Source organism: Melozone crissalis, unplaced genomic scaffold, assembly GCF_028551555.1.
Source record: "Melozone crissalis strain CALT ecotype California unplaced genomic scaffold, PUWL_Pcris_2 ptg000108l_1, whole genome shotgun sequence".
In the NCBI taxonomy this organism is placed as follows: Eukaryota; Metazoa; Chordata; class Aves; order Passeriformes; family Passerellidae; genus Melozone; species Melozone crissalis.
Genome location: NW_026535885.1, coordinates 290,481 through 301,831, shown reverse-complemented (window position 1 = coordinate 301,831; position 11,351 = coordinate 290,481). Strand labels below are relative to the sequence as shown.

The 11,351-nt window shown below is 68.5% G+C and overlaps 1 protein-coding gene across 4 annotated transcripts in view; it reads right to left on the bottom strand.

Annotated features, from left to right (window-relative positions):
- Window positions 1-294: 294 nt before the first annotated feature.
- AHDC1 (AT-hook DNA binding motif containing 1) overlaps window positions 295-11,351 on the bottom strand; it is a 50,598-nt gene continuing 39,541 nt past the window's right edge. For all 4 annotated transcript variants that reach the window (XM_054292331.1, XM_054292332.1, XM_054292330.1 and 1 more), the window contains 5 exons: window positions 7,981-8,143; window positions 7,244-7,284; window positions 1,808-6,868; window positions 1,099-1,698; window positions 295-376 (listed from right to left, as the gene is read on the bottom strand). In XM_054292331.1, the coding sequence (XP_054148306.1) occupies window positions 1,851-6,791 (4,941 nt within the window). In that variant the 5' untranslated portion in view covers window positions 6,792-6,868; window positions 7,244-7,284; window positions 7,981-8,143 and the 3' untranslated portion in view covers window positions 295-376; window positions 1,099-1,698; window positions 1,808-1,850. The remainder of the gene's footprint in view (window positions 377-1,098; window positions 1,699-1,807; window positions 6,869-7,243; window positions 7,285-7,980; window positions 8,144-11,351) is intronic.

Here is an 11,351-nt window from a genome sequence, read left to right as displayed (position 1 = left end):
CCTCCGGTGCATGATTCTCTCTATCTCTTTTTTTTTTTTTTTGTGATTTTTCAGCTTTTTAATTTTTTTTTTTTTATCCTTAAACATTTTTTTTAACTTCTTTTCTTCAAAAGTATTTACAATTGCTGGTTTTGTGCAGAAAATGAAAATTAATCAAATAAAAAATAAAACTTAAAGAGTCCCTCTGCTGCTTCTGGCTGGGAGGAGAGAGAGAACGCGGCGCCGGCGCCACGGCCGAGGCGGGGCCGGGGGCGAAGCGGGGGCGGCGGGCGGGGTCCCCTCCGGAGGCGCCCCCTCCTCTCCATCTCCTTCCATCTCCTCTGCTCCGCTCCGGCGGCCGCGGCGGGCGGGGGGCGCAGCGCTGGCGGTGCTGGGGCTGGGGGCAGAGGGAAAGAGGGGTGAGGGTCCCACCCTGGGCTGCCTGCCCGCCCCCGGCCCCCCAGCACCTGCGGAGCGGAGGCCTGGCACCCCCAAACCCGGGGAATGGGTGCTGTGCCCCCATACGGCACCCCCAAACCCGGGGGACGGGTCCTGCTCCTCAAATCTGGCATCACTCACATGCCCGGGGACCGGTACCCCAAATCTGGCACCCACACACCCGGGGACTGGGGACGTGCCTACCTCCTTCATCTGGCACCCCAACACCCAGGGGATCTGGGGGTCCCATTCACCCCGATGTGGCACCCATGTCCCAGGGGATCGGTGTCCTTCCCATCCAGCCCTGCACTCTGGATTCCTGCTCATTCTTGTCTGGCACCCACGTACCCAGGGTTCTCGGGTCCTGCCGGCCCATGTGGCACCCGAACAGGGCTCTGGGGCACCCCACACCCCTCACCCTGGCTCTTGCACCCCACAGACACCCCCAGGCACCGCAGCCCGCAGGGTCCCCGGTTTGGTGCTTGGTGGGACAACACCCAAGGGCTCACAGCCCAGCAGGGCCGGGGGCACCCTGTGGGTGGGTGCAGGTGGGTCAGGGAGCCCAGCGGGGCACAGAGCACGCGGCAGAGCCTGGCCGGGGGGCACAGCTGGCACAGCCTGGCCGGGGGGCACAGCTGGCACAGCTGGCACAGCCTGGCTAGGGGCACGGCTGGCACTCACCTGGTGACGGTGGCGTCTCCGAGCCCCGCTGGCGACGCTGCCAGAGCTGGAGGGCTCAGCGCTTCAGCAGCACCCATCGCTGTCCGTCCGGCGGGAGCAGCCCCAGGCGGCAGCGGGCGGGGAGGGACCAGAACAGAAAAGAATCCCCAAACAGCCTCCCCGGGGCGGCCGAGGGGCCCCGGCCGGGCTGCGGGCAGGGGGCACCCAGCGCTGGCCCCCAGAGCCCCCCTGCCCTCCCTGCCTGCGCCGGGCCTGCGCTCTGTCCGTCCATCCGTCCGATTGTCCTGCTGCGGGGCGGGGGGGCGGCAGTTCGGGAAGCAGAGCCGGAGCTTGGCAGGCGGAGCGGGTTTGAGTGCGGAGGGGGAAAAACGGGGGGTTTCTCTCTTCATCCATTATTATTAATTTTTTCCTTTTGTTTCGCTTATTTTTCATCTTTTTTATCTTTTTTTTCTCCTTTTTTTTTCCTTTTTTCTCCTTTTTTCTTTCTTTTTTTTTTCCTTTTTTTTTTTTTTTTTTTAAGAAAACAAACAAACGGTTCCAATCCCAGTTAAATACAGAACTTGAAAAGTGTTCCAGAAAAAAGTGCTGGCTAAATTACCTCTGAAAGAGAAACACAACATGGAGAGAGAGGGGGACACGATGAGAAGGGCCCTGAGGGTCCCCTGTGTCCCCTCCTGCCACCCTCGCTCCCAGGTTCTCCCCCACCTACCCTGTAACAAAACCTCGTTGTCCCGTTGGCACGTCAGCAGACACTACAATGAGGTGACCGTAAAAGTGTCCTCAGGGTGCTGTTGCTCTACCATGGGTCCCAAAAACCCGCTCTTCTGGCTGGGGGCCATGACGGGGTGCCCTTGGGGTGCAAAACTGGGGTACCTGTAGTTGTCCTGCAGCTGCAACATTGAGTCTCTCGGTACAGGGGAGATGTTCAAGTCATTGATCAAGGGACAAGCGTAGGGTCCCCGGTGGTGGGCCCGGGACATCTCCAAGGGCTCCTTCTCGCCCTTGGAGGGGTGGGTGCTGCTCGGGCTGCCCAAGTGGGGGTTCAGACACGGGGGGTCCGTCCTGCCCATGAAGTCCACCAGCATGCCGGCCCCCGCTTTGCTGTCGTAGGAAGGGCTGCGGGTGCTAGCGTTGGGGGAATACCAGTACGGGGGGTTTTTGCAGCTGGGGGAGTCATAGTGCGCTTGAGGCATGGGGAGGTCGCGGCAGGCCAGGTGCGGGGCGTGGGGCAGGGCCCCCCCCTGCATGCTGTGTTTGAGCGAGTCGCAGGCGGGCAGCTTCCGCATGCTGCCTGCCCGCAGGTCCTCCTTGAAGGCCAGGGTCGGGGAGCAGTTGGGCGAGAAGGCTTTCTGCAAACCGGCCTCGAACACAGTCTGCTGGCCGGGGGCCGCCAGCTGGTGCGGGAGGGCGGGGAAGTGCTTGCTCTCCAAATCCGGCTGCCCCAACCCGGGGGAGTCGCTCTGGAACCCCTGCACAAAGGTCCCATCCGAGGGGGTGGAGGGGTTCATGGAGTAGGGGCCGCTGTAGTCGCAGGGGTCCCGCTCGCCCACCCCGAAGCCCCGGGACTGCGAGGGCAGGGGGGACATGCTGCTGTCCCCGCTGTAGTAGTCCAAGCCCAGGTCCGTGCTGTCCTGGAACAGGGGGTTCACCGCCTGCGACTTGGTGGGGAACTTGGCTTTGCCCGTCCCCCTCTCCTTCTTGGAGGCACAGGCCCCTCGGGAGCCCCGGGGCTGCCGGGGTCCCGTGTTCCTCTTGGAGGGGTACACGGAGGAAGATGAGGAAGAGGAGGAGAAACTCAGGTGAGAGGTGTCGAACATATCCACCTTCTTCCGTCGGCCTCGACCGGGCTTGGAGTTGCTCTGGAAGAGGACGCTCTGGTTCCAGTTGTAGCCAGGGGCGGAGGATGCCTCATTCCAGTCCATCATCAGCTTCTCCAGGCTGGAGAGGCTCGACTGGCCCTCGCTGGAGGACGCCTCGCTGTTGGCACGCCGGTAACCAGCCGGCTGGTTGAACTGGGTACTGTCAGAGGAGGACTCCGAGAAGGTCTCGGAGACCGTCTGCTGCTTGGCTTTCTGCGGGGTGTAGTTGGAGATGTCCAGGATGACGTTGGGTTCATTGAGGTGGCACTCGAAGCCCGGGTTGTAGAGCTGGCTGAAGGCTTCTGAGCTCCAGTCCAACCCTCCGTAGCCCTGCCGGAAGGCCCACGGCGCGGAGCTGGGGAACTGCCGGCAGTTTTCAGGGGAGGCCTGGAAGGACGCTGACCCCTTGGGCACCATGTAGCCGCCGGGCGAGACAGTGCTGGCGCGGCTGTCGCAGCGCAGGGGCGTGTGCGCGGCGCTGGAGAACTGCCCCCCCTGCTCGGCGCTGTTGAAGAAGGCGGCTTTTCCCAGCGGCAAACTGGGACCAGCCGTCGGCGGCGCGTAGCCGGCACTGTGGGCACTGCTGGGCGAGGACGGGAGGCTGCTGCCGCTGCCGTAGGCGAAGCTGCAGTCCTTGCTGTTGGGGCAGTCCTGTGCTGATGGGTACTGCTTTCCTGGCGGGAACACGCTGGCGGGTGCCACGCTCTGCCCGGCGCTGCCGTAGCTGCCGTACGGGGAGTAGCCGGGGGTGCCACTGGCTGCTGGATGAGCCGTGGGCGACCGGGACACGGCCGATGGCGGGGCCAGTTTGGGGAAGGACTCGGTGCCCCGGCACTCGGAGGAGCCTTGGGTCACCCCGTAGGCGCTGGAGGCGCGGCCGGGCGGGAACGCCGGCCGGCCCTGCATGGCCGCGTGGAAGGCCTCGGCGCCGGGGCTGGCCGCCGGCACTTTGCCGCCGCGGGCGGCGTAGGCGGCCATGCCCCGCTGGCCGGGCAGCGCGGCCGGGGGCGCCGAGTAGGCGGCCGCCGATTTGCGGGACTCGGAGCGGGACGCGGAGAGGGCGAAGTCCAGCAGGTCGGAGGAATCATCGGAGTCCAGCAAGGAGCGAAAGTAGCCGGTGAAGAGGCTGTGCCGCTCCGGGCCGGCCTCTGTCTGCGAGGACGGTGCGCTGCCAGCATAGAAACCAGCGCGGCCGGAGGAGCCCGACTCCAGCCCCGCAGCGTGGAAGGGCCTTGCCTCGGCCCCTTGGTAGCCACCGTTGCGCCCGGGCTGGCCGCCGGGGTGGCCGTGGTGGGGGGCCCAGGGGCTGCCCTTCTCGCCCCCGCCCCACTCTGCGGCCGGGCCGTCCCCGAAGCTCTGCCCGGAGTTGGGCTCGGGGAACAGGGCCCCGTTCTTGCGCGCCCGTCGCTTCCGCTTGGGCTTGCCCACGGGGTCGGGCTCCAGCCGGCCGCGCTTGCGGGGGTGCACGGGGTCAGCGTGGAGGGCCGTGGGCGCTTTCTTCTTCTTCCCGATGCCCTCGAAGAAGTCGCTGAAGGAGCAGCGTGCGGCGCGGGCGGCGTGGCCGCCCCCGCGCCCACCGAAGCCCCCGGCCTTGCCGCCGCGCCGGCGGAAGCCCTGGACACGGTGCAGGAAGTGGGAGATGCTCTGGGTGTCGGGCGCTTGGTGGATGGACTCGGGCTCGCTGGGGGTCCAGCAGCGGGGCGGCGAGCAGCGCCCCGAGCACTGGCTCTGTCGGTTCAGGAAGGCCAGCTTGGCCAACACGTCCGAGTAGTCGGCCTTGCTGTCATTGGTGTCCGCGATGTAGGAGGGCTGGGGCGAGGCCAGCTTCTGCTTCCTCCTCCTCCTCTTCTTCACTTCTGGGGTGGGCTCCTTGGGCTTGGCTTGGCCCAGCAGCAGGTTTTTGGGAGGCCGGCCCCGCTTGCGCTTCAGGATGATAGGCATCTCGCCAGGGGGGAACACCACGACCACGTTGCGCCCATTGTTCTTCATCTTGAGCAGCGGCGTGGGCTCCATGGAGCTGCTGGTTGCCAGCTCCTTCCCCTCCAGGTTCAGGTTGCTGCTGAGCGATGACACCTTGTAGGTTGTCTTGTTCCTCCTCCCCAGGGACACGGGGATCTTGGCCATCTTCACCACCATCTTCCTCACCCCCCGGCACTTGCTCTTCTTCCCTGCCGCGGGGGCTTTGGGCATCTCGTTGGGGTCCAGCGTGGTGGGAGGCGGTGGCGGCGGGGGGCTCAGCACCGGCGTGTCAGGCTCAGGCTCCTCGGGCCCGGGGGGCAGCTCGGCGGGCAGGGTGAGGGGGGACAGCACGTGGCTCTCGGGGGCGATGTCCACCCGGCGCCCTCGGCCCGCCCTCCTCCGGCGGCACAGCATCTTTGGCTTATCGGTCCGGCGCAGGGCGTACTTGCGGTGGTCCTCGCCGCACCGCCCGGCCCCCCGGCCCCCGCAGGGACCCCGCTTCACCATGGTGCTCGGGGGACACCCCCCGAGCCGGGGCTGCAGCCCGTGGGGCCGCAGAGGGTCCCCGGCGCCCGGCTGCGCCTCCAGCAGCTCCGAGACGGTGCCCAGCGGCTGCGGCTCCAGCAGCGAGGGCTCGGTGGGCAGCAGCGGGGGCTCCAGCGCTCCGGGCAGCGGCTCCAGGGTCTGCAGCCCCAGAGGCTCCGCCAGTGGCTCCAGCGACTGCAGCTCCAGCGACTCGGACAGAGGCTCCAGCGACTGCAGCTCCAGCGACTCGGAGAGCGGCTCCAGCGACTGCAGCCCCAACGGCTCCAGGTTTTGCAGCTCCAGCGACTCTGGCAGCGGCTCCAGGCTCTGCGAATCAAGCAGCTGGGGCTGTGACTCCAGGGACTGGGAATCCAACAGCCGGGATTGGGAGTCCAGCTCTTGGGCTGGCAGCAACTGGGGCTGCGGCTCCATCGCCTGCGACTCCAGCAGCTGCGTCCCCGGGCAAGCCAGGGAAGCCAGCTCGTTCAGGATGTCCGCCTCGGCCAGTTCCGAGTAATCGCTGGCGTCGGGCTGGGAGCAGCCGGCTTCGTCCGCCGGGGCTTTGGAGACGTCGCCCACACCCACAGCGTGTCCTGGGGGCTGCGGGGCGCTCCCCCCGCCTCCCTCGGGCTCTCCGTCACGGGCCGGGGGCCGGGGGTGCCGCGACGGGTCGGATTTGAGGAGCACCCCCCGCTCCTCGGGGCTGCGGATGCTGTTGGCCAGGGAGGGCGAGGAGAAGAAGCTGTACTGCAGGTCCCGGTCAGCGGGCAGGAGGCGGCTGTCCTCGTGGGCCCCGCCGCCGCCACGGAGGCTGCCGCAGTCCAGGTGCACCCCGCTGTTCTTGAGGTCCTCAGAGAGGCGGTTGAGGTCCTTCATGATGTCGATGAGCTGCACCACAGGGTGGAGGTTGATGTGCCCGTTGCCGCACTTGCTGCGGAGCAAGGCGAGGATGCCGTCTACGTTGCAGCGGCCCGAGGCCAGCGTCGCGTTGGGGAAGGTTTTGGGCGCCCGGTCGCGGGCAGAGGCCTCCTCTGCGCTGCCCCCCAGGATCCGGGGCTCCCCGGCGCAGCCCAGCAGCTCCTCGGCCGCCTTGGTGCCCCCGTGGACGCTCTGGCAGCGGTCGGCCGGGTCGCCGTGCAGCAGCGAGCCTGGCTGGTGCTCCCGGCCGAGCGCGGGGCACGAGCCCTCAGGGAAGCTGAGCACGCTGCAGGACAGCGCCTTCTCGGCCGGGCAGGCGGGCGGCCGCTGCACCGGGTGTCCCGGCGGGTAGAACTTGGGCTCTCGGACGTAGTCGGGCGAGCCGCGCACAACGCTGGTCGTTACCACTGGGCCCGGGGGCTTCACGCGCATCCTGACCTCCTCCTCCCCCGCGTGCCGCTTGGCCGAGCAGTTGCTGACATGGGGGTCGGGGAAGGTGACACCAGGACCTACGGGCGGCAGAGAGGGGCACAGTGAGGCTCCGCAGGCGCTGCCGGCCACGAACAGCCAGCAGAGCCTCACTCCAACCCCCTGTTCCCAGGGATGAGGTGCCCACAGCCATCCCCCAGCTCCCTCCGCCCTGTCAGCAGCCATGACCCGACTGGCACCGCGGGAATGTGACAGCCCTGCTCACAGCTGGGAAAACAGGGCCCTGGGGGACCTGTGTGCCTTCCCCAGCTCAGGAGCAGGGGGCTGGATGTCCTCCCCACAGCAGGAACTCCGGCACACTCCCGCTCCCACATGAAGAGGGGTGAGGGTCTGGGTTTTCCCACCCCAGGGGCAGAGTTTGGGAGTCTGAGGGGAGAGCTGGGGCTGGAACTTACCCTCGGCTTTGCTGCTGCTCCTGCTGTTGCACTTGAGCTCTCTGCAAAGGAAGGGGTGTGCAGGGTCAGCCCCACGCGGGAGGGGCTCACTTAAGCGCCCCCCACCCCTGTGCCAGTCCCTGCACGGGCCGAACCAGGGGCTGATCCCCCCGAGCTGCCACGGCCCATCATCGGGGCACGGGCAAACAAGGGAGGCTGCCTCTCCTCTGGGGGACAGAGGGGCCGGGTTTGCGCCCCTCTCCCGCGCCCAGCAGCCCCTCCGTGGGGCGGGGGTCCTTCGGTGGCGCTGCCACTAGGTGTCCCCGGCGAGCCGCGCTCCGGACACGCGGGGGGGCTTCCCCCGAGGTTCGCTCAGCACCTCCCACCCCGCATCCCCCCGGCTCCCACTCCCCCCGAGCGCAGCTGCAGCCCCCGCCCGCGGGGACACTGCCCGGGGCCGCCCTCCCCTCGCCGGGACGCCCCTCGGTGGCGCCTGCCTCAGTTTCCCCTCTTGGGAAGGGGGTACAGCGAGGGTTGTGCTGGGGTGGCTCGGGCACTCACGGGTGGGTGCCGGACACCACGTGCTCACTGCACAGGGGCTGCAGCCCCTCTGTTCACCCCAGAATCCCAAGCCGGGAGGCTGTGCAGAGCCGGGGATCCCCCCTCACCCAGGTAGGGATGGACAGAACATGGGCAGCAAGATGGGCCACCGACCCCCCTGGTGCCGCACCCCATGTGTGGGGTGAGCCCCCAGGTACCTGTTCCGGGGGTGTTTGCAGTGCAGGTTCACTCGGAAGCTCCTGCTGTCGCCGTCGCTGCCGGGCTGGCGGGGGCCGGAGCCCTGGGCACACGCGAACCACTCGGCTGGCGGGCTGGCACCGTTCTCCAGTGCGAGGGGCTGGCAGGCGACCGAGCTCCCATCTGCGCGAGAGAGACCCCGCACATCAGCCCAGCCGCCCCCTGCCCCGGGAGCGCCCCTCGCCCCGGCTGCCCTGGGTGGTGCCCAGGGGCCGGGCACACCGCGCGCCGCCCGTTGACGCCTCCCCTCGAGCCACGGCCCACGGGGACACCCACGGGATTGTGCCCTTGGCCCCATCACGGGATGCCCAGGGTGGCGTTTTGGGGCAGGACAACCCTTTCCTCCCCACTGTGTCCCTGCCTCGAGCAGGGGGCTGCCCATATGAGATACCCACAGCATCTCCCACCAGGCTGTGGGCACACGCGCGCTCATCGCCGTGGATGTGCACATTTGCACAGGCGTGTGCAGAACGCTCTGCCCCCCCGCTCTCCTGCAGAGGCACCCCCAGCCGCTGCCAGCGCGGCACAGGGGGGCACGGTGGAGCCCCCGAGCCCCTCGCAAGCCCCCCGTGCCAGCACGTCCGCCTGCTTTCCCTCCCCAGCGCCGCGTGTGAATCCCTGCCGGTTGGCTCCCTCCTCCAGCACACACCCGCAGACACACACACGCAGCCGCTCGGCGTGATCCAGGCTCTTCCCGGTGTCTGGATTAGCGTGACAACTTATCAACAAGGCAGGGAAAGAGAATTCAAACCTGTCAGTCCATCCGCATCCCCCCCTTTCCCCGTCTCCCCGCCAGCCTTTGGGCGCAGCGCTGGCACCGCGGAGCTGCGGGCACCTCGGTGTAAAGTTACACCGAGGGCTATGTGGAGCAGGAAAATATGTGCTAGAAAGACCGGTCTCGTCTCTGCTGAGGCTGCTGGTGTGCCCAGGGAGCTGTCGGAGGGGAGGCGGCAGGAAGGAAACAAACGGGAGGCTTTCCAGAGCAGCCGCCGGGAGCTGGTCCCCGCTGCGCAGGCAGCGCGGCTCCAGGGCAGCTTCGGGGTGTCGGGGGTGTTCGGGGGTGCCGGGGGTGTCGGGATGCCCCCCCCCCCGGCTCTGCGCCGCCGTCCCCCGCTGTGTCCGCACAGAGCTGCGGCCGCTTCAGCAAACGCTGCGGGACGCCCGAGGGTCCCCCCCGGGTGTGGGGGTCTCTGGACACGGCATCGCCCGCGCTCGCACGGTCCCCGCTGCCCACGTTCATCCCCGGTGTGCAGCGGATGCCGCAGGCTCGGGTCGCGGCCCTGACCCCACAGCCCCGGTGTCCGGTCCGGCTCCGGTCCCGCCGGGGCCACACGTGTCCCGTGACACGCAGGGGACGCTCCGTGCGCCGGGACCCCGCCCCATGCAAAGCGCCCCCATCGCGGGGACCACCTGCACCCCCCGAGCCCCCACCCACCCGCCCAGCGCGGGGCGCGGCGCAGGTGGGAGCGGCGTGGGGAGGGGGCTCCGCGGCGTCCGGGGGGGCGCACCGGGATGCTCGCCGCGCCGCCGCGCTCACTTTCACCTCCCCGCTCAGCCCCAGGCAGCCGCCACATGTTTCCCATTAGGCTCTCCGGACCTCGCCATTCCTGGCTTCCTCGCCAGGGGTAGGGCCTTTTTCCTTATTTTTTTATTTCCCCCTTTTTTTTTTTTTTAATTTCTTTTAATTTTTTTTTTCTCCTCCCTGGTTACAAAACACCAGCCGAGACCACACAAGCGAGGAGGGACGGAGGGAGAAGGGGAGATAGAGATGGGCGCCGCGGGCGGGGGGAGCCGGCCAGACCGGGCGCTGCGGCGGGGCGGGGGGGGGTGAGGATGAAGAGCGGGGGGATGAAGCGGGCGAGATTGCAGTCACCTCCGCTTCCCACCTCCTGACCCCGCAGCCCTGCAAAGATAACAGCCCCCGAAGACTGCTGACTCGCCTCGCAGAAATCCAATATCCTCGCCTGGTGAACTAATCGACTACCTGGGCTCCCACCTCCCCTGCCCGGGCTTAATCCTGCTGCTGCAAAGCTTTAATTAGTTTAACGGTTTCAGGCTTGACGGAGGTTGGCGGCGAGAGGAATCGGAATCATGGAATGGTTTGGGTTGGAAGGGACCTTAAAGCTCATCGCCTTCCAGCCGCCCGCCAGGGCAGGGACACCTTCCACCGGAGCAGGCTGCTCCGAGCCGGCAGGATGTCCTCCCACCGCCCCCGCCCCACCCACACCGGGCTCCCCTTTGCTGGAAAGGTGCCGTGGGGTGGCAGCAGAGCGTGCAGGGGGCTGCGGGCGCCCCGAGCCCCCCTGAGCCCCCCGAGGCCGCTGGCACCCAGCCCCGGCCCGCAGCGCTGGCACAGGGCGGGCACGGAGGGAGCGCCTTGGCACCGGCGCGGCGGCGGGGGGATGGAGGGACGGCCCCGCAGGACACGGACGCGGTTCGGTGCCCGGCTCCGAGGCCACCCAGACGTCAGGGTGGGGCCGGAGATGCCACCGGGAGCCAGGCAGGCGGCAGGGACACAGCCGCCACACAGATGGGGACACGCCGGCCCGCCGCCTCCCGCCCCCCGGGCGCCGTGCCCGCGGCCGCAGCGCTGGGGACGGGGCGTCCTCCCCGCCGCCCCCGAGCCTCGGGGCTCTCCGGGCGCCGCCACGCTTTGGGGGGGCCTCAAGTACCCCCGCACGGGCGTGGGGCCGTGTCCGGTCCCGCTGTCACCCGTGTCCGCGGGCACAGCTGGCATTCCCCCGCAGGGGTGGGGTACCTGCCCCCAGAGCGGCACGGGGGTGTCCCACTCGTGTGGCACGCGGGGACGCCGTGGCGGTGCCTGTCCCTCGCACGCTCACACTCACACACCGTGGTCACGCTCACACACCAGGGTGGCTTTCCTCCCCATCCACGGGGGTGCAGCTCCCCCGCACACCAACCCCCCCACCCCGGGGCACTGGGGAGCCTGTCCCCTCCCCGCCCCGTCCCTCGCACCCCCCGGGCCCCTCCCCGGCCCCCCAGCCCCCGCCCCAGCAGCTCCCCCGGCCCGTCCTGCGCTGCTGACACCAATGGAAAATCCCCTCCAGTGACAGCTTCCTGGCAGGGCGCGCCGAGGGTTTCCGTGTTCCCCGCCAGCCCCACGGCCACCGCCTCCCCGCGCCGCGCGGGGGGTCCCTCGGCTTCCCCCCCTGCGCGCCGACCCTCGCATCCCCCCCAGTTCAGCATTGCGGACCCCAGAGCACGCGGGCCCTGCTCCCTCCTCCTCCTCTCTCCCTCGTCCCTGCCCTCCTCTCCAGTGGGGCACCCATCGGTGCCAGGGGTGCTCGGGGTCCTCTCCGGGTACCGCTGG